A 23,519-nucleotide genomic window follows, 5' to 3' on the forward strand; every position below is an offset into this window, starting at 1 on the left:
GGACTAATAAAACCTATTTATCCATAAAGAAATTCAGCAAATTAAAAAGAGATTGGGCCGTAAAAAAGGATATCATTTCATTATTGCCTCATAACTGTGTAATCAAGTTAACTCTTTTATCTCACCAGGATTTTCAATAAATTACTTTATTTTTTACTTTAATATGTTTATTATACCACAAGGAGGAGTTCATGAAATTTGTTTTGTGTTTCTATTTGGGTAAAAGAAAGGTTTTTAAAAAGTTTGTAAGCGTGTGAAATAGTAGAAATAGTAAGATGCAACGTTTTGGTTAAAAAACATAGATTTTCACAAAAGAGGAAGGTGAAATGAATGACTGTTGAATAGTAAGCTCTAAATGTTTAGGTGAGTCATCATTAAAAGTGTTCCATGGAGTGTTTTGTCTAAGGCAAAAGGCTCATGAAATTTCAGAAAAATGGGAAAATGTATATATGGACTTTTTATCACAGAAGGTTCCCTTTTTTCTCCTCTGAAACCATGTCACTTGGAGCGGCCCCTTTTCTTTTCTCACTTTCCCTTTCCCTCATGATTACTACTAGATTAATAAATTCACACAAATCTTCGGTTACATCTATAATCAGTGAGGCAATGTCTTTGAGGTTATTGTGAAGGCTACAGTAGAACAAGGAGGCTCTTTTATTCTGATGTGCCTCAGATACTAAGTTATTAAAATCTGTGATATAGGTAAGTCGTTATTTCCTTGTCTTAAGTCGAGCAATTCCTTGTGGTTAGCCTTCATGAAGGTGCGTGTGGCGTACAATCTATGCATCCTTTCTTTAAATGCTGTGAAGTTATGAGAAGAGGATCATCACCCTTGACTACAGGAATAGCCCAAGTAGCTGTACTTCCAGCAAGATAGGATATGACAAATGCCATTATCGTCTGAGAAGACGGTTGACCTTAACCTGAATTGGAGATGGCATTGGTTCATAAAAGCACTGCATTTGGAATCGCCCCCACTAAAGCACTCTGGGTCAGCAAAGAGTACAGGGCTGGAAGTGTGAACAGTCAAGTTCACTGGTGGAAAGCTCATCGATTTGTTTGGTGCCCTCCCATTAGTAGGACAAGTGAACTTTGCTAGGTGTATGAGCGCAGCATTGTTTCTGGGGAAACCGCCAGGGTCTTTTCCCCAAGTGGCTGTTTGTATGTTACCAACTCAGATCTGGGGACTAGATGTTCTTGTTTCATTGCCTGCATGAACTGCTGCTAGTGTGCTAGGTCGGTTGTCTATTGTTTGACCAGGAGTAGCTTTGGGCAGGGAGTGGCTATATCCTGTCAGTTGAACTGGGCTCCCTTGTCCATCATTGCACGGGCTGATAATTTTTTGTTGGTGTGGCTTTTTGACAAGTCTCCACTCACCTAAAGATCCAGGGGTCTGTGGGAGTAAAGAGAGTCTGCCCAAACCCTCCAAGACTGACCGCCAACACACGGATAGCTACGGGTGTTGGGCATTAGCTCCAGAGGGGGCAGAAGTTGGGACTTAGTAAAAGGACAAGATGAGCAACCCTCTGTCTACTATCTTGTAACTGGAATGATCAGCTCCCTCAAGGTTTTCTGTGAATTTCATTCTGTTGAATTTTTCTATTTCAAGCACAACATACGCCTGGTTTACATTCAACAATTAAACCCTTTATTTACATGCATGCATTTCATGTGCCTTTTTATCTATGAGCACTCCCTTTGTGCAGACAACTTTCTCTATCAAATCATAGGGTAAAGGTTCAAATGCTGTTTTTGAGGTCCGGGTTTAGTCAACCCTGGTTGTCCACATTAAGTAAAAGCGACGTCTCTGGACCAAAGAATCATCCTTCTTATTCCAGGGTTGAGGTTTATAAAGTTGTTTAAGTTCTTTTTGTCCCAAGCCTTTATTCCAAGTTTGAATTTTTGAGTGACCAAAAATTGTTTAGAAATGATGCCAAGTACAGTCAATTCTAGATTCACTGCACTGACCTAGAACAAGCTGTCTTTCTTGTAGAAATGACACTTGACTTACAGATCTTTCTTTGACTTGCAGATGGCTTTGGATACGAGGATGACAGAGAAACCAGATGTTCCAGCAGCAGGGTGAAGGATGGGGAGCCTAGAGAAGGTAAGTGGGAGCTCAGGAACTGGAGGTCTATCTGGGCCGGAGTCTCGAACCCAAGCAAGGCTTTGAGCAATGGGTACAGTATTTATCGAACAGCAGTCTAGATTGCAGCCAAATCTTACAGGAACACCTAATTTCACAAGATTTTGGTTCCTGCTTTCTGAAGCAGATGCAGCCTTGGATGGGAAAAAAGAAGGATGCCTTTACAGTGGGAGAGGCCACGAGGGGCCATTTATGAGCCCTTTGTTGGTATCCTATAGAATGTGGCAGTCCAAGGAATTTGTCAATGATATTGATGTCAGCATGCCACAGGGAATGGAGGGAAATGCCAGGATTTCAAAATCAGTGTCATTGCAGGGAGTGGAGGGAAGGGACGGGATCTCCATTGCTTGTCTACTGCCTACTGTCCAGCTGCTTATGGCCCATAAAGGACACAGAGAGAACATGAGGTGGAGCAGGAAATAACAGTTCTCTCCCCCAAAGGTAGACTAAGAGGATGGGCTTGCTGAGGTGCTGAGCATGTAATTCTTGAATAAGGAGAGGTTTTGCTTTGTTCCCCTAAGTTGGCAGGGTATGCCCAGATGTGGGTCCATTGCTCACTTTGCCACTGGAATCAAGCAAGCCTGGCAGAAGAAGGCTAATTAGCCAGAAACCGGTCCCAGGATGCTTGTTTCCGGTCCAGGGAAGACATGGCTTGGGAGTTCGGGCTGGACTTTTCCCATGAGGCACAGGGTCAGACAGATTTGCATATGGCCATGTCTGAACTGGGGTAGCGGAGTGAGCTAACCAACAATGATGGACTAAACCAAGATCAGTTGACTGGGGGTGAGTGTTTGATTTGCTCAAACGCTCCGTCCATCATCCCCTTTGGTTTTGCTTTGTTCGCCCTAAGTTGGCAGGGTATGCCCAGACGTAGGTCCCTTTGGACTTTGCCACTGCATTCAAGCTAGCCTGGCTGATGACGGCTGATTAGCCAGAAACCATTCTCAGGATGATTGTTTCCGGTCCAGGGAAGACATGGCTTGGCAGTTCGGACTGGACTGTTCCCATGAGGCACAAGGTCAGACTGATTTGAATATGACCATGTCTGAACTGGGGTGGCTGAGTGAGCTAAAGAATGATGATGGATTAAACCCAGATCAGTTGACTGGGGTCGAGTGCTTGCAATGTTCAACACTCCGTCCATCATCCCCTTTGGTTTAGAAGGGACTCAGGACATGTCATCAGGGGACTATCCAGTCCAGTCAATGAGGTGAAAGAGATTACCATGTTGTCATTTGGAGTCCAAAATGAAATGCGCCTCGAATACCACTTGCGCTACTATGATGACAGGGCGGAGGAATTTCAAGATGAGAAGAGGGACTGTATGGCTTCAGCAGAGATATACTGAGTGTATACATCCTTGTGCCCTGGACATCCCCATTTTTTTCTGACTGGTACTAGTGATAACTGACTGACTGTCCAGTGCTATGCTGAAAAGACAGTTAGAATACAGTGAAAAATCCTATGTACACTAGGGTACACTATTGGTTAGTGTACCCTTATGATTGCCATGACCTCCCCTATAAGGCCCTGGTACATACTTGAGCAGGTGGATCAAAACTACCCTTAAGTCCCTAGTATATAATAGGGCATGGCAGCTTAGAGGCCAGCAGCCTTTTCGGCACTTGCATGTGTGCACTGCTGAGTGCCTGATCTCATTTTTAACAGCCGCCCCGTGTTGCAGGACTGATTTTAACATGTCCATTGTGCCCAAAATCAACGTTTGTGTTTGGGCACTTACACTTAATAAACTAAAATATTTTGGCCTATTCGGTACCTTCAGGGTCTCGCTTAGGTGTCCCAGTGGGGGGGGGGGGGGGCCGGGGGGGGGGGAGCAGGTACTTATAAGTAGGACCCTTATAAAATAGGTTTTATATGGCCTGGGTTTATTAAAATTGCACATTTCAATTTCTAACATTGTAGGAAAGAGCTTCTCAATATCGACTCTGGTGCTAGGATCACTGTGGAGTGAGGATCTGCAATATTTGTACATATTCAGCACCCCTAAAGTCTCCCCTAAGTGTCCTAGGGGTGGGAGGTTCTGTAGATATAGGAAGGGTCCTTATAAAAGATGTTTTATAAGCCCTGGTGTTGGAGGAATTGCCCATTTAATTTTCCCCTTTGTAGATCCCCAACCACATAGATTAACATGGCAACAAGTTACTAATTAATAACTAACGTCAGTGATATGAGAAAAAAAGCATTCAACGACTTAGGAGAATGGTATTGATAAATCCACAATATGGTATTGTTGAATTTATTGTAAAATGTAAAGACAATAAGTTAAAAGTCACGGTGAACGCACTGAAAGGCTGGATTGTTGGTAGCAAAGTTGACACGTATGAGATTTGTAAAATTTGATGTTGACAGAACATATTTTGACTCATTGTGCAGTAGAGAAGTTGCATCAGTATCTTGTGTACGCTAAGCTGACAGACCCCAGAGAGCTTGGGGAAGCAGCTGATGAGTGGGGGAAAAGCCGGATTTCCAATCAGCACAAGAAGTTACCAGAAGTAAGTAGGACAGATCCCTCTCCAGGGGAAAACCCAGGGAAAAGAAGGTCAAGAAAAGAGTCTTACAAAGCCCACAAAAACCTAATCAAGGAGGGGTGCCCCAAGCCAACTTATAGTCAAAAGGAGGGGTTATCAGGGAAAGAAGGGTAGGTTCTTTGATCCCTTCAAGGTGGGTAAGTGGTGTGACTGTAACCAGCCAAGGCGCAAAAAGGGAGAAGCTGTCTGCGCCAAGAAGCCCCCAGTAAGGAGCTATCCCCAGGAATTGCCAGTGTAATTGTGGGGGTGGAGAGTGGTGCCCCAGGGATAACTATGTCATAGAAACAACCTTTCTGTCCCTAGGTGGGGTGAATGTTGCCACCTTTTCTGCTTTACTTCAAAACATGAATAAGTACATAGAGTGGCCAAAGGTAACGGGCCTGAGGTATCAGATTTGGCTAACCTGACACAAGCAGGTGGACCCTCCAGAGAGGAGTTTAGTAAGGTTCAGAGAGACTGTCCCATCCTTGAGAGCTTGAGACGGATTGCCTCTAAGCAAGAGGAAGGAGATGACAGTGGGTTTCACAGAATCTACTGGCTAGATGGACTGCTTTATACTGAGGCCAGAACCCTCAAAGAGGGAGCCACCAGGATGTTGGTGGTACCCCAGGAGTTCATCCTGGCCTTGGGTCATGATTTCCCATTGGCAGGACATTTAGGTTAGAAAGACATGGAACCGGTTGGTGAACCATTTTTACTGGCCCCATGTGCCTGAAATGGTAAAGGAGTTTTGCAGCTCCTGTGTCACATGTCAGACCAGTGGCAAGGCAGAGGCAAGACAAAGACTTCCCTAATACTTCTGCCAGTGATTGGGATTCCTTTTGAAAGGGTGGGGATGAACATTGTTGGTCCCCTGGGTCCACCTACTGCATCAGGGAATAGGTATATTTTAGTGGTGGTGGACCATGTCACTAGATACCCTGAAGCAATACCTCTTAAAACTATTGCTGCTCCTCCTGTTGCTAGAGTACTGCTTGGTGCGTTTAACAGAGTGGTTTTTTTTAAAGGGGTGGTGTCCGATAGGGCCACAAATGTTCTGTCCAGCTATCTGACTGTGATGTGGGGTGAATGTGAGGTCCACTACAAGTTAACCAGCCCCTGTTACCCCAGACAAATGGTCTGGTAGAGAGGTTCAACAAGACCCTGAGGTGCATGATTAATGGGTTGTCAAAAACTCAGGAGGAGATGGGATGTTCTACTGTTTGCATACAGGGAGGTTTCACAGAAAAGGTTGGGTTGCTGTTTAGGCGCTCAGTGAGGGGGCCATTGTGCCTGCTGAGTGAGTCTTTGGAAAAGCTTCTCAAAGAAGCAAAGGACAACATGCTTGATTATGGGCTAGGCCTGAGATCAAGAGTGGCAGAGTACATGTAAAAGGCAAGCAGGAAACTGGAGGCTAGCCAGGAGCTCAGGAAGCTCAGCCGTCTGAAACTGAACTCAGACAAGACGGAGGTCCTCATCCTCGGACCATCCCCATTCGCTTGGGATGACTCCTGGTGGCCCACAGCACTGGGCACCGCACGCAACCTGGGATTCATCCTGGACTCCTCTCACGGTGACCAAGCAAGTCAACCGCCTTCTCATCCTAAAGCTTCAACACCCTGCGCATGCTACGCAAGATCTTCCGGTGGATCCCTACCGGAACTAGAAAGATGGTCACCCAGGCCCTCGTCACCAGCCGACTAAACTTCATAAAAGACTCCAACACATACAGAACGCATCCCCACGACTCATCCTCGACATCCCCCGCCACAGCTACATATCAGCCCACCTGAGAGACCTGCACTGGCTCCCGATCAACAAAAGGATCACGTTCAGGCTCCTCACCCACGCACACAAAGTGCTCCACGACATAGGTCCCAAATACCTCAACAACCGCCTCACGTTCTACAATCAAAAACGCAAACTCTGCTCCACCAGCCTTGCCCTCGCCACCGTCCCACGGATCCGCAGAACCACCGCCGGAGGAAGATCATTCTCCTACTTGGCGGTAAAGACGTGGAACTCCCTCCCCGCCCACCTACGTCTGACCCAGGACCACCTCACATTCAGGAAACCCCTCAAGACCTGGCTCTTCGAGCAGTAGCGGCACACCCCTCCCCCAGCGCCTTGAGACCCCTACGGGTGAGTAGCGCGCTCTACAAATATTGCTGATTGATTGAAGTACTGGTATGATCAGAAGGCTACAATGCTAGAGTATACTTCAGGACAGTTGGTATGGGTGTTGGAGCCTGTGGATTCCAGGGCTCTCCATTACAAATTGAGTGGGCCCTACACGACAGGGTAGATATGACCATGTTATTGGTCACTGATGATGAAGTGGAGAGGAAACTGAGCCAGTGCCTGACCTCCTCTCCAAAATATGCAAAATGGGTCAGTGGAAGGGGTGATCCTATCTCCCAAATTGACAGACCAGCAAGTGCTGGATCAGTTTTCTGGCTCTTTGGTCGCAGGCATTACTCAGTGGTGTGTGCACCACATTGACACGTGACCTGCTACCTGTCAAAAACAATACATGATCAGATAATCCGCACAGTTTAAGGCTGAGGTAGCTAAGATGCTCGAGTAGGGGGTAATTGAACTGTCTGAAAGTCCATGGGCCAGTCCAGTGGTGCTGGTGCCCAAATCTAATCTCCTGGGGAGACCAAAAGAGTTAAGGTTCTGTGTGGACTACAGAGAACTTAATGTAGTCACTAAGACTGATGCTAACTCTATACCTAGGGCTGACAAGCTCATTGACCGGTTAGGGGCTGCCGACTTTTGATTTGACTTCAGATTACTGGCAGATTGCCCTCACAAATGGAGCAAAGGAGAGGTCAGCATTTTCCACACCAGAAGGACGTTATCTGTTTCAGGTAATGGCTTTACTTTCCAAAGGTCGGTGAACTTGGTCTTGTTTGGGTTGGAGCAGTTCAGTGCAGCTTATCTGGATGATATAGCTGTAGACAGTTCTACCTGAGGGGGGTCACTTAAGCCGCCTGAGGGAAGTGCTTCAGGCAATGCAGCAGCAGACTTGACTATCAAGGCAAATAAGTACCAAATAGGGCAGAGTTATGTGGTGTACTGGGCCACCTGGTAGGTGGAGGCCATATACAGCCTCCCTAGGCCAAGATTCAAGCTATTTCGGATTAGACAGCTTCAGTTACCCAGAGCCAGGTCATGTCATTCCTTAGACTGACTGGGTATTATAGAAGGTTTGTTCAAAATTATGGGACCATTGTGAGGCCCCTAATAGAACTGACTTCTAAAAAGAGGCACAAAAGGGAGGATTGGGCCCTAGAGTGCCAGAAGGCTTTTGACACTCTTAAATCTGCTTTGTGTTCATCACCAGTGCTGCTGGCCCCTGACTACACAAAGGAATGTGTGGTTCAGACAGATTGTAATTGTAAAACATTTGTAAAGCGCATGGTTACCAAAGGCATCCCAGCGCTAGAGGCCAAAGTTCATGAACTACATATCAGTTTATGGAAACAGAAAGGTTCAGAACAAGGGATTGGGGCAGTTTTGTCAGTTAAATGAAGAAGGCCTTGATCAGCAAATTGTCTTTATTAGCAGGCAACGTCTTCCCAGAGAGCAGAGGTGGAGTGCCATTGAGTGAGAGTGTGGCTTGGTACCTAAAAAACCTGAGACCATATTTGTTTGGGACTCACTTTCGTGTTCAAACTGACCCCAGGCCTCTCAGGTGGCTCATGCCGATGAGAGCGGAGAATCCAAAGCTAATAAGATGGTCTATTTCCCGACAGGGAATGGACTTTACAGTGGAGACAGACCTGGGGTTGCCAATGTCAATGGACTTTCCAGGTTTTCCAACTTAGCTGAGGGGGACTACCATAGTGTAGGTTAGTAACCCACCTCCTTTCGTTTGGGAGGGGGGCTAGGTTGCAAATTCATCCTTGTGCCCTGGCATCCCCATTATTTGCTGACTGGTACTGCTGATAATGGACTCTGACTGTCCCTGTGCTCTGCCTCACCAGGCCCAGGGCCAGAGCTATGCTGAAATGACACTTAGAAAACAGTGGAAACACATCCATACACTAGGGTGCACTATGGGTTTAGGTATCCTTATTATTGGCATGCCCTCCCATTGCAAAGCCCTTGTACATAATAGGGCAAGGGGTTCAAAACTACCTTAAAGTTCTTAGTATATAATAGGGAATAGTAGTTTAGAGGTCAGCAACCCTTTCTGTACGTGCATGTGTGCACTGCTGTGTCCCAAGTGCCTAACTGGTAGGGGGGCCAGGTACCTATAAGGAGAACCCTTATAAAATAGGTTTTTTATGCCTCGAGTTTAGTGAAATTGCATAATTCACTTCCTATGTCATAGTAAAGTGCTTCTCAAAATTAACGTTTGTGCTAGGAGCACTGTGGAGGGAGGATCTGCAATATTTGTACATATTCAGAACCCCTAAAGTCTACCTTAGATGTTCCAGGGTTGAGGGGTCCTGTAGATCTAGGCAGGGGCCGTATAAAATATATTTTATAACATACCAAGAAGGTATTAATGTATAACTAATGCCAGGAATAACCCAAAAATATCATTCAAGGACTCAGCAGAATGATATTGATAGATCCACCAATATGGTATTGTTGGATTTATCCTACAATGTACAGACAATACGTTATAAGACTTTCTTGTCTGTTAGCCAGAATTCAGAATTCCATTGATCTGCCCTGATTGGTCAGCGTTGAATAGTAGATTAGACAGGCTGCTTTGATAAGGTGATAAGTAGTGCCTGGGGTGAAAGAGCCACACCGGTAGGCCAGGGTTCTGCTGAACAGGAATGCCAGAGCCAGGGGGAAGGGTTGTAAACAATGATCTTCAGAGTAAGGAGGGGACAGGCCAAAGAATCCTACCCTTTGAATCCAGCCAGATGGAGGCTGAAGGAATGAATGTGTAGTTGCAGGGGGGGGGGGGGGAGTCTATGGATTTGAGCCATCCTGGAGGTTGGTTTAGCCAGCTCTTGCCTCTCTGCATGAATTACGCTTTCATTAGTTGCTTGGCCAGATGCAACTCAGCTTTCGCATTATTCCATATTTTCTTCAGGTTTTCTTGGTGAATCTTGACAGCAGAAATTCTTTGGGATGATAACTGAATGAACAATAAAACAATGGAAATTCCAATAGCTCAGTGAGTGTTTTATCTTAAGCAAACTCAGCCAAAGTCCGTGCCTGAACCCAGTCCCTTGTACATGCTGTCAATAAACATTGCAGGTATTGTTGCAGGTATGTCTATTAGTCTGTGGGTGGCCGAGAGCAGACAGCGGTCTTTTTGCAAAAAATTGCAAACTCGATCAGAATTTAAAGTCAAATTTGGCCTCAAGGTTGGAGATTATAACAGAGGTCAACTCTGTCGTCGGATTATCTATTGGCTGAAAACTTAAATTTATTCTTTAGAGGAAGGACGTTTCTTTAGGAGCAAGACCACTGACTCATTGTCAGTGAAATTGCTCTCCCACCCTCGCAGCTCCACCATTAAGTGAGGTGCCCCTGCCCCTGCACTCTTGAGTGTTGGTGATCGAGGCCCTCCTCCACCCGCAGGTTTCCCTGCGCCTCATCCCTGGTGGTCCAGTGGACCTCTGTCTCCTTTCTTTCTTTCTGCTCCTTCACTCGTTTTTCTCCCCTTTCTATCTTTCACCTTTCTGCACCTTTCTGCACCTCTGCTCTTTTGCGCTTTATTTCTGCCCATTTTCCCTTTCTCTCCCTCTGCTCCTTCACTCGTTTTCACTCGTTTTTTCCCCTTTCTATCTTTCACCTTTCTGCACCTCTGCTCTTTTGTGCCTTATTTCTGCCCATTTTCCCTTTCTCTCCCTCTGCTCCTTCACTCGTTTTCACTCGTTTTTCTACCCTTTCTGTCTTTCACCTTTCTGCTCTTTTCTGCATCTCTGCTTTTTTGTGCCTTATTTCTGCTTATTTTCCCTTTTTTCTTCATCCCTTCTTTCCTCCCTTTACCTTTCCCTGCCGCTGCTGCCCCTGCAGCCCCTCCCCCCCCCCCCAGCGAGACCGGCCCAATCCAGCTCCCCTCCCCACTCCCGCCTCCCAGCTGTCCAGCCCTCCCCGACTCCTACTTAATGGCAGCCACTGCACCAAAGGCGCGTCAAAGGCAAGCACATCTGCGCCCGTCTGCGACCCGTCCGCGACCAGCACCAGGAACCCTGGACCTCCGCCCCGCCAACGCTACGACCCAGCAGCACTCCACGCACTCAACCCAGCCTGCAACAACAACTGCAAGCTAGCATCACCAGCCGACACCCATGGACCCTTCAGCTGTCACTGCTGCCGCCACACCTGCAGCACCGCCAAGAACAAGGATCCAGCACAACCCGCCCACAAGAACACAACCGAACCGAAGACCCTGCAATGCATCCTCCTCAACGTCCGATCCCTCCAAAAACACGCCACAGAAATCTGGGACCTCCTCGACAGCACCACCCCAGACATAGCATTCTTCACTGAAACCTGGACCAGCACCACCTCGGGACCGGACATCACCATCGCCATCCCCCAAGGATACAAGATCTCCAGGAAGGACCGCCCCACCCACCCAGGAGGAGGAATCTCCATCGTCCACAAATCCAGCCTCCGCCTGAGCACACTCTCTGACGAGTTCACAGAACTGATGGAACACCTTCACTTCAAGATACTGGCCAGCCCCACCGCCGCCCTCCGAGGAACCCTCATCTACCGACCCCCCTGGACGCCGCGGACCCTTCGCCAACTCCATCACGGACATTATCTCCCAGCAGGCCATTGCATCCACCAACTACACCCTGCTGGGAGACCTCAACTTCCACCTCGACAATCAACTGGACCCCAACACCACATGCCTCCTGGACAACCTCCACAACATTGGACTCCGCCAGATCGTGACCGAGCCCACGCACTCAGCAGGACACACCCTCGACCCCCTCTTCACTACAGGAAACTCCATCACCTTCAGCCACACCACCGAACTCCCATGGACCGACCATTGTTGCGTCCACTTCACCTTCAGAACACCCACCATCCACAGACACCAGCACCTGCTTCCACAAAGAAACTGGACCAAAATCACCCATGACCAGCTCACCTCCTCACTCAACAACTCCACCCCAACCATCGCGGAAAACAACGACCCCAACACCGCAGCCCGAACCCTGCATAGATGGATCTCGGACAGCACCAACAAAATAGCCCCCCTCAAGAAAAACAACAATACCCGTGCCAAGAAAGCCAGATGGTTTACCACCGAACTTCGAGAGTCCAGGCGCACATGCCGCCGCCTCGAAAAGGCCTGGAGAAGCACCAAATCCACAGAAGCCCACAACAACTTCAGAACCGCCACCAACGCCCACCATCAACTCATCAGAGAAACGAGGAAAAAAGCGATTGAAGACAGAATCTCCACCCACGCACACAACAGCAAGGAACTCTTCAGCATCATCAAGGAGTTCGGCCAACCCACCAGCGAGTCTACCGACATCCCTCCCTCACAAGACCTCTGCGACAAACTCAGCATCTTTTTCCACCACAAAATCAAGAGCATCTACGACAACTTCGACGAAGACAACCAACACACTGAACCCTCACCAACCACCCCCGTTACCCGGAAACCAGCGATTAATGACTGGACAGCCCTCACCACCAAAGACACACTGATGACAATGAAGTCAATCCACTCAGGGGCACCCACAGACCCCTGCCCCCACCACATATTCAACAGAGCCGCCAACACCATCGCACCCATGCTCCGCCAAACCATCAACCGCTCCCTGGCGACCGCCTTGTTCCCCGACGACTGGAAACACGCCGAGGTCAACCCCCTCCTAAAGAAACCCTCAGCGGACCCCACCGACCTCAAAAACTACAGACCCATTTCCCTGCTCCCGTTCCCAGCGAAAGTCATCGAGAAAGCCATCAACAGCCAACTCACCACATTCATTGAAGAACACAACATCCTCGACTCCTTCCAATCCGGCTTCAGAAAAAACCACAGTACGGAAACCGCCCTCCTCGCCGCAACAGACGACATCCGCACCTTACTGGACAAAGGAGAAACAGTAGCCCTCATCGTCCTCGACCTATCAGCGGCATTCGACACAGTCTCCCACCGCACCCTAATACGCAGACTCTACGATGCAGGAATCCAGGACAAGGCCCTCGACTGGATCTGCTCCTTCCTCTCCGGCAGGAGGCAGCGGGTCAGACTCACCCCTTTTCTCTCGGACCCCACACCTACCACCTGCGGAGTCCCCAAGGGCTCCTCCCTCAGCCCGATGCTCTTAAACGTCTACATGGCTCCACTTGCCCCCATCGTCAGAACCTACGGACTCAACATCGTGTCATAGGCAGACGACACCCAGCTCATCCTCTCCCTATCCAACGAGCCCAACACCACCAGATGCAACTTTCGAGAAGGCATGGAAGCCGTCGCCAAATGGATGAAAAACAGCTGCCTACAACTAAACACCAACAAAACAGAAGTACTCATCATGGGCCCAAACCCCGATGCCTGGAGCGACACCTGGTGGCCCACCGCCCTCGGAAACCCGCCAACCCCCACAGACCACGCACGCAACCTGGGAATAATCCTGGACTCCGAGCTCAAAATGGACCGCCAGATCAACTCTGTCTCATCTTCCTGCTTCCACACCCTCCGCCTCCTTCGTAAGACCTTCAAATGGATCCCCCTCGAACACCGAAAGACAGTCACTGACGCCCTGGTCACCAGCAGACTCGACTACGGCACCGCACTCTACGCCGGAATAAACAAAAACCTCATCCGCAAGCTACAGAACATCCAGAACGCCGCCGCAAGACTGGTCCTCAACCTGCCAAAACACTGCCACATCTCCCAGCACCTGCGCACACTCCACTGGCTCCCTGTCGAGGCGAGAATCACCTTTAAGATGCTCACCCACGCACACAAGGCCCTCCACGGTACCGGACCAGCATACCTGAACAGCCGACTCAAATTCCACGCACCCCAAAGGACCCTACGATCAGCCCAGCTTTCCTACGCCGTGGTCCCCCGCACCAGAAAGACCAGATCGGGAGGCCGCTCCTTCTCCTTCCTCGCGGCCAAAGCATGGGACGCCCTTCCGCTCCACCTCAGACAGACAACATCGCTCCCCATCTTCGCAAGAAACCTCAACCTGGCTCTTCGACAGGCCCCCTCCTTGATGGAATGGAACCTGTACCCCCCCCCACCCACCCTACCCCTAGCGCCTTGAGACCCTTACAGGTGAGTAGTCGCGCTTTAACAAACTCCTTATTGATTGATTAGGAGATTGAATTGGGCCACTTTGGATAGTAGATCCACTGTCACGAAAATGGTAGTGTAACCATTAGCTGGAGGTGAATTAGTAACACATTCCTCACTGATGGAATGCCACAGAGCTGGAGGGATAGAACTAGACTGCTGGGGAGGTATGGATTCTGACGAACACAAGTTTGCACAAAGGTATGGATTCTAACGAGCACCAGAGGGACAAGTTTGTTAGAAGGGCTGCACGTCTTAAATAACCATTTTTAATAGAGTGAGTAGGATACTTCAACCAGACTTGCATATCTAAATCCCTGAGATGGTTTAGAAAATCAACAGATTCACATCCTCCAATTATTTTGCCTTATGAAAGTATTGTCAGCTCTTCTTTGAGGGTTTTAGTCATTGGGAAAGAGCATCATCTATGGCTTGTTTTATCCCTAGTTGATTGGTAATAATAAAGTCAAATTCACTAAAAAAGAGGACCCATGGTACCCAACATGGTGTTAATGCCTTGGCTGATTAAAAGAATTGGAGATTTTTATGTTCAGAGTATATAGGGGTGGTATGATGGGCTCAGAGCAAATAATGCCTCCACTTCAAATAAACTAATTTTGTAGCTAGCAATTCTTGCTTGGCGATGGCTCCAAGGGCAACAACATTTTGGAGACAAAGGCAATTGGGTGCATGTGACCTGAACTTTAATGTTCGAGGCATATGAGCTGCAGATTGTACACCTTAGCATTAGACCTGGTGTTGGGCTCGGATGATTGCAGGTTGTTGTCTTGGAAGAAGTCTTTGTAGTCATGAGATAGGTGACTCCTCCCTTGGACAACAGTGCGCATGGGCATCAACTCCATCCTTAGATTGTTTTTTTCCGCCACTGGGTTCGGATAAAAGTTTCTCCGCTACGGGCAGAACATTTTTTTTCAGCAACTTCGAAGCGCAGAACTTCCACAAACTACCTTCGACATCAAAGACCAGGCTTTTCGACGACATAACTTCCATTCCGTTCATCGAAGTGGGCCATTAGACCTATCGACGCTGTGCAGCCTACACCACATGGAAAGAACTCAGTTCAAGAGATGCCCGAAATGCCAGGCAAAATTCAAACATGGCGATCACCACGAGGTCTGTAACCTCTGTCTATCGCCGGAACACGACGAGTCGACCTGCACAGCTTGTGCGTCCTACCGATCAAAGAAAACCATCCGGGATCGGAGGGCCCGTCGACACGAGATGAGGAGATCAGCCCCAGCAACGGAGGATATCTTCGACAAAGAGGTTCCCCTCGTTCCCGAAGAAGACTCTCTGGAGCTCCAGATCGTATCAGAGGTAGACGACTCAGATGACTCCATTCCATCGGGTCAGCGCGTGAGTACTACTGCCCCTGCACCACATACTCTGCCCAAAGGCAAAGGTCAGCACTACGCCCAAAGGGCCCAGTCGAGACCGAAAATCCACTTCGACAGCCCCGCCATCGAGCCCGGCTCCGAAGAAACCAACAGAGACTTCTAGTGCCTTGACACCGAGTAAACACACCCTGTCGGCACTGAAACATAAAGACACCTCAGCACTGAAGCCAAAAGACCCTTCGGTACCAAAGCCAGTAATCGTACCGGCACCGAAATATAAAGACGTATGGATACCGAAACCATAAGAAGCACCTGCTCCGAAGCCATCCACTTCTACATCTTCGGTGCCGAAGACAAAGAAGCCTGATTCTTCGGTTCCCAAACCCTCGAACATTCCTACGAAGCCGAAAACAACACCTTCGGCACCGAAAACTTTGCCACGGGACGTTACAACACCTCCCAATGCTAAAGAAAAACCACAACCTCCACCGGAGCCGAAAAAAATCAAAGCCCATGAAGGTTGTAGAAGAGGAGAACTTTTTACACCAGATCCTTAACAAAAGAAGATCTATATAGACCCAAAGACAGGTCATGTGGGCACTACACCTCACAAAAAGAGACCAGCAGATGCACCACTCACTCATGTGGTGCCTGCCAAGAAGGACTGTGCAACATCTCCTATGCACCCCTCCTCTCCTATACCTCTTCTTCCTCCTTCTCCTGTTCCTCCTCACATATCACCTCATATATCTACTGCACATTCTCCATTATCATCACATTCCTCACAGCAAAATGATGATAAATATATAACTTAGAGGGAGGGGAGGATGAGGAAGAGCCTAGCTCATACCACATAGATGAGGGGGATTATTCAAACCCAACAGAGGTACCCATATTTGATTTTCCAAATCCACAGACTATCCCTGACGTTCCAGAACCGCATTCATACCCATCATAGCCTTCCCCTCCAGAAGTCCCAATTAGTTTTAGTCATCTGTTAAACAGAGCTGCTGTTTACCATGGAGTGTCTATGCCTTCTGACGATATTGAAGAGGATTTTCTCTTAGACACCTTTGAGCACTCTCAGAGGACTGCTCAAATTCTTCCAATGATTAAGGGAGTAATCAAGCATGCTCCAGAAGTATTTAAAGATCCTGTACGCGCGAGAATTTTAAACCCTAGAATTGAAAAGAAATATAGACCAGCACCTACAGACCCAGTCTATATTAAAGGACACCTTCCACTAGATTCATTAGTGGTGTCCAATGCTAGGAAATGGGCCAATTCTCAAACATCAGGAGAAGCGCCCCCACCTGATAAAGAATCAAAGGTAATTGATGCATCAGGGAAAAGAGTGTCTGCACAAGCGACAAACATGTGGCGTGTAGCAAATACACAATCCCTCCTCTCTCGTTATGATAGGGCTCATTTTGGTCAACTAGAAAAACTACTTCAACATCTACCAGATCAGTACAAAGATCAAACAACTGACCTTATACAAGAATGCAATCTAATATCTAATGCCTCAATAAAATGTGCACTAGATGCTGCTGACACAGCATCTAGAGCCATAAACACCAGTGTCATACTCAGGAGGCATGCGTGGCTACGCATTTCAGGGTTTAAACAAGAGGTGCAAACTACCATTTTAAACCAGTCTTTCAATCAAAACCAATTATTTGTTCCTGAAGTAGACCACATACTAGAAAAGATGAAAAAAGACAATGACACGGCTAAGTCTATGGGAGCTTTACAGTCTACACCAAATGGAGGCTCCTTTCGTCGCTCTGCTACAGAGGAGGCTCCAAGCAGACTGGAGCAGACACGACATCATCTTTTAACTCACAAACCTCCTCCGATAAAGGATACTTTAGAGGAGGATACAGAGGAAACAATAACAAAGGAAGAGGTCGCGGTAACAATAACAATCGATCCTCTTCCACCACCAAGCAATGACTTCTCTCTGCTCCCCCCACAACATACCACTCCTGTAGGGGGCAGATTAACACAGTTCCTGCCTGTCTGGAACTCCATTACAACAGACAAGTGGGTAAGACAGATTATCCAACATGGTTACTGCCTAGAACTTACAGCAACACCTCCAAACATACCTCTGAGACAGCGTCCAATGTCTACAGACCATCTAACTCTACTTCGACAAGAAGTGTTATCACTTCCACAGAAGGGTGCTATTCAAATAGTTCCTTTAGAAGAACAGGGAATGGAGGTTTACTCGCTGTATTTTCTAATTCCCCTAGAAGACGGGACTCTGAGACCAATACTCGACCTCAGGCCCCTCAATCGCTACATACAATCAGATCATTTCCATATGATCACTTTACAACAGGTGCTTCCACTACTACAACAGGGCAATTTCCTTACAACACTAGATCTAAAGGACACCTACTTCCATATCCCCATACATCCTGCTCACAGAAAGTATCTAAGGTTTGTACTAGAAGGACAACATTATCAATTCAAAGTCCTTCCATTTGGGGTCACCACGGCACCAAGAGTATTCACAAAGTGCCTAGCAGTGGTAGCAGCACATCTCAGAAGACAAGAGATACATGTCTTCCCTTATTTAGGCGACTGGATAATAAAAGCAACATCGTTCAATCAGTGTGTCAAGCACACACAGCAAACGATTCAAACATTGCACGACTTAGGATTCACAATAAACTACACCAAGTTGCACCTAGAGCCTTCGCACGTACATCAGTATCTAGGAGCTACACTAAATACATCTACAGCTCTAGCGTATCCCAGTCCAGCCAGGATACAGAGCATTCAGGCTTTAGTCGCCATGTTTCAACACCAACAGTCTCTGCAAGCCAGGGTGGTTAAGAGACTAATAGGCATGATGGCATCTTGCATCTTTATAGTACCATACGCAAGACTGCAGATGCGTCCCCTACAAGAGTGCCTAGCACAGCAGTGCAACCAAGCTCAAGGTTAAGTAAAAGACCTGGTGTTGGTAGACAGCCGCACATATCGCTCTCTGCAATGGTGGAACAACAAAAACCTGACAAAGGGGCGGCCGTTCCTAGAGCCTGTTCCACAAATAGTGCTTACAACAGATGCATCCCTCACAGGGTGGGGAGCCCATCTCTTACATCACACAACTCAAGGCCAATGGACCATTCAACAGAAACGGTTCCATAGCAACCACCTAGAGCTGCTAGCAATATTCCTAGCACTCAAGACTTTTCAACTTCAAGTACAAAACAAAGCTGTCCTAATCCGGACGGACAATATGACAGCCATGTACTATATACAAAAACAGGGTGGGACACACTCTCTGCAACTGTCCCAACTTGCACAGAACATTTGGAGATGGGCCGTTCCTCAAAATATACATCTGCTAGCGGAACACCTTCCAGGGGTCCACAATTAGATAGCAGATCTGTTAATTCGGCAGGCACAAGAAATTCACGAATGGGAACTACATCCACAAGTTCTTCAGCCATTCTTCCAGAGGTCGGGGCATCCACACATAGATCTGTTTGCCACCCACGAAAATGCAAAATACCAAGCCTTCGCCGCCAGGTTCCCACACCCACAGTCCGAAGGCAATGCAATATGGATGAACTGGTCAGGCAGATTTGCGTACGCTTTTCCGCCTCTCCCACTCATTCCATTAGTAGTGCAGAAGCTCAGACAACAGTCTCTCACACTGATCCTAGTAGCTCCCACATGGGCTCGCCAACCGTGGTTCACCACACTACTAGAACTATCTCTAGCTCCGCATCAAAAGCGCCTCACACAGAACCATGGAGAAGTCAGACACCCAGATCCGAATCAACTAAATTTGGTGATCTGGCTCCTGAAGTCTTAGAGTTTGGTTATCTAAGCCTACCACCAGACTGTATGAACATCATTAAAGAGGCTAGAAAACCCACTACTAGACCGTGTTATGCTGCTAAATGGAAAAGATTCGCGATTTATTGCAAAAATAATCACATTGATCCCCTGGATGCATCCATCCAGAATATCATTTGTTATCTGTTACATCTACAAAGGTCTAATTTGGCATTTTCTTCCATACGCCTGCACCTTGCAGCAATTGCAGCATACCTACAAAACAAACAACATCTGTCTCTCTTTAGAGTACCAGCAATCAAAGCATTCATGGAGGGATTAAAGAGAATAATTCCACCAAGGTTACCACCTGCTCCTGTGTGGAACGTAAATGTTGTACTCACAAGGCTCATGGGACCCCCGTTCGAACCTTTACATAAATGTGACCTGCAATTTCTAACATGGAAAACTGCTTTCTTGTTGCCATTACCTCTCTTAGGAGGGTAAGTAAAATACAAGCTTTCACAATACAAGAACCATTTTTTCAAATACATCCTAACAAAGTGGTTCTTAGATCCAATCCAAAATTTCTTCCAAAGGTTACCACTTCTTTTCACCTAAATCAATCCGTAGAGTTACCTGTGTTTTTCCAAAACCCAGACTCTGTGGCAGAAAGGGCATTACACAAGGTAGATGTTAAAAGAGCTCTTTTATACTACAAAGATAGAACTAAATCCTTTAGGAAAACAAAACAACTGTTTGTAGCTATCTCTCCTCCTCATAAAGGCAACCCCATCTCCAAAGGTGGAATTGCAAGGTGGATTGTAAAGTGTATACAAATATGCTATGTTAAAGCAAAACGTACATTAACAGTTCCTCCTAGAGAGCATTCCACTCGCAAACTAGGAGCCTCTATGGCTTTCTTAGGAAACATCCCAATAGAGGACATATGCAAGGCAGTTACATGGTCTACACCACACACTTTCACTAAACACTATTGTGTTGATGTACAAGCCAAGCAGCAAGCTGCAGTAGGCCAAGCTGTCCTTAAAACTCTTATTTCAAACGACTGCAATGGATACAGGTGACCACCGCTAAGGGGAGACACTGCTGCACAATCAATTCTAAGGTGTACAATCTGCAGCTCATATGCCTCGAACGGAATATGCTACTTACCAGTATGCATCTGTTCTTGGCATGTAGAGCTGCAGAGTTGTACACGTCCTTCCGCCTCCCCGGGACTTGTATCCGTTCCAGTTTTTTCATCTTACTTAGATGCACACGCATGGACATTCTTACTGTATCTCTACTAACTCCATCATTTCCCATCATGGCGAAAAACAATCTGAGGATGGAGTCGATGCCCATGCGCACTGTTGTCCAAGGGAGGAGTCACCTATCTCACGACTACAAAGACTTCTTCCAAGACAACAACAACCTGCAATCATCTAAGCTCAACACCAGGTGGTGGTGCAATGCTAAGGTGTACAACTCTGCAGCTCTACATGCCAAGAACAGATGCATACTGGTAAGTAGCATATTCCTTATGGACGTTACAGGGAGGGTCAGGTAATAGTCAATGGACATCCTAACTTTAAGGTGATTACACCCTCCATATGACCACTTCCTGTGGGAAGTGGGCATTACCCTAACCCAGAGGACCAAATTCCACCAAAAACCAAGATTGTGGAATTTTCCTAGTCCTGTTCACTTCAGGTAGACCACCTTACTGGATCGTATTAGCCTGAGGGTGAACACGCATCCTCACTAGCTAATGTTCCCATCTGTCCCTTGTGCCGAATAGGCCGTAGGCAGGGGGTAGCATTTCCCCTGTCCGGGGGAAGCCAGGGTTACCTGCCTTGATATGCAGATTGTTAGTCATCCTGCTTGGAGGAGGTGAAAACAGCTCCTGCCAGAGCAGACTGTGTTCCTGACATGTAGCTGGGAACCTCATTTTGACCAGTGCCCTGTTCATACCTTAAGATGGCGTCCCTGTTCACTTGTACAGTCAGTAAATTAACTGGCAGCATAGGGGCATATCTGCTCATGCAGATATGCCCTTACATGTAATATAATGCACCCTGCCTTAGGGCTGTAAGGTCTGTCATCGGGGTGACTTATAAATTTTACATGCACTGTTAGAGGATATGGCACACAGAGTGTGTGGCATGTCGTGTTTTCATTTTTTAGAGCACCTTTTCATGCAGCCTGCAGTGGCAGTCTACACCGCACATGTGCCGCATCAAAGCCCTATGTTTCTATTTTCCTATTTGCGCTGCAAGGCCACACCACTGCCAGAATGTACGCTATGTAAGCACACGTATTCGAAAACTACCGGCTATGATAATACTTAGAATTGACCCCTCTTGTAGTAAGTTGACTGGCATCCGTAGTCTATCTGATCTCACCGGGGAGAAGGGGCAGGCAGGAGAGGTGGTGGGCACAAGACTATTTTTGATGTGGTGGGGTACTTACCCATGCCTGGAGGCCCTCTAAACAAGCAATTGCAATGCAACAGGTCTCACATTTCGCATGTTTTAAAAATGAAAACAAAAATAAAAGGCATTGTTATTTGCATTGTCAATAGCTCAAACTCATGTAAATGCGAGACCTATTGCATTGCAAATGCTTGTTTGAATGTTGTTGGTGGCCGCAATGAGTGCTTTGGCTGGCTAGGGGAGAAGGGAGATGGGTCGGAAGATGCTCAGTTGATTCAGGTCAGTGTGGAGGAGGGCATGTTGAGGAGGGCATGTTGTTTCTGCAAGTTTTCATAAATTTGGCAAAATAGTGAATGTGATGTGGGTCAGGATGGTGGTGACTGGTGATGTTCCTAGATTGTAGATGTGGTGGTGGCATGTGTCAGTTGCGCCCCCTGAGTGCATTGTCTGTATGATTGCTGCTGTGTTGTTTCTGGTGAGGGTTGTTCATTCGGCAAGGTGGGTATTTTAGTTGGTGGGGGTGTTCATTGTTTAGCTTCTGACTTGATCCAATTATTGGGAAGAAATGCAAAGGACATTTATTCTTGATTGTCACCTTGTTAAAGGCCCCAGACTGCACTCTGTTGGATTAGTGACAATAGTCACTAATTCAATCCTTTAATTACAATTCTGCATTCCGTTTGACTTTCTGTTATCGCTCCCTTTGTGCATATACGTTTTTCTATCAAATCATAGGTGTCTCTCTCTTTGTCTTAAAAGTCCAAATACTGTTTTTGGTTTCTGGGTTAAGTCAACCCTGAGTGTCCACTTAAAACAAAAGTGTGGTCTCTGCACCAAAGAATAATCCTTCATATTAATGAGCTGAGGTTTATACATTTTTTTAAATGATCTTTTCCCTAGCCTATTTCAAGGTTGATTTTTTTAAGTTACCAGAAACCTTTGAAGAAAGGAAGCCAAGTATAGTTATTTCTACTTTCAATGCACTACCTCGTTTAGTGGTGAGGAGTCCTTCTTATTGAACTAGCACTTGAAGTAAGTCTCTTTCTTTGTCTTGCAGATCTCGTTGGAAACCAGGATGACGGGGAAGCCGGATGTTCCAAAAGGAGAGCGAAGGATGGAGAGCCTAGAGAAGGTAAATGGGAGCTCAGGAACTGGAGATATTTCTGGGCTGGAGTCTCGAAGCCAAGCAAGGTTTTGGCGCGATATGTATATTACCGCGCCAAAGATAGCTGCTAAGTCTTACGGGGACTCCAAATCTCACTAGAATGTGAGTCCCACTTTCTGAAGCAGATGGAGAAAAAGAGTATGCCTTAACAGTGAGGAGGGTTAAGGGAGGACAAGAGGGGCAATTTAGGAGTCCTTTGTTGGCATACTATAGAATGTGGCAGTGCAAGGAGTTTGTCAATAAATTTGATCTCAGCATGCCACAGGGAGCAGAGGGAAGGGTCACGGCATCACCATCATTGTTGCTGGAGGGCAGGGTGAGCAAGGCCGGGGTGTCAAAATCAGTGTTGTTGCAGGGAGTGGAGTGGAGGGAAGGGCCAGGGGGTCACCATGAGTAGTCCACTGCCCATATTCCATAAAGGGCACAAAGAGAACGTGAGGTAGAGCGGAAAACAACAATTCTCCCCCCCCCAAATGCCCGCTAATAGCATATGTGCCCCCCCCCCCTTAGGGGAAAACACAGATTTATAATAAAATATATATCTACTCTATATGCCATATAAGTCTACTATCTTCAGATTATGCAACACATGCTATATGTATGTGGAATTTGCGGAATATCTGTGTTGGTTCGCAGTGAAAGGGACTCTGCAAAGCCTGACAGGTCATCTATCAGTTGCTTATTTCTGCATTTTGATTGTTAATATGGTACGAATGAGGTGAGTTATTTGGCCAGGCAGTGTATCATATTACAAGTTTACAAATGAAAAAGATAAAAGTAATACTCTGAAAAAATGTGCTGCAAAATGCTGCATAATTAAGTCAACG

The 23,519-nt window shown here is 47.0% G+C and overlaps 1 protein-coding gene across 3 annotated transcripts in view; it reads left to right on the forward strand.

Annotated features, from left to right (window-relative positions):
• The window catches only part of LOC147718175 (uncharacterized), a 376,315-nt gene that overhangs the window by 28,625 nt on the left and 324,171 nt on the right, over nt 1-23,519 (forward strand). For all 3 annotated transcript variants that reach the window (XM_086919269.1, XM_086919267.1, XM_086919268.1), the window contains 2 exons: nt 2,033-2,107; nt 22,585-22,659. In XM_086919269.1, coding sequence (XP_086775395.1) covers nt 2,033-2,107; nt 22,585-22,659 — 150 coding nt within the window. The remainder of the gene's footprint in view (nt 1-2,032; nt 2,108-22,584; nt 22,660-23,519) is intronic.

This window comes from Lissotriton vulgaris, chromosome 4_2, assembly GCF_964263255.1.
Source record: "Lissotriton vulgaris chromosome 4_2, aLisVul1.2, whole genome shotgun sequence".
NCBI lineage: Eukaryota > Metazoa > Chordata > Amphibia > Caudata > Salamandridae > Lissotriton > Lissotriton vulgaris.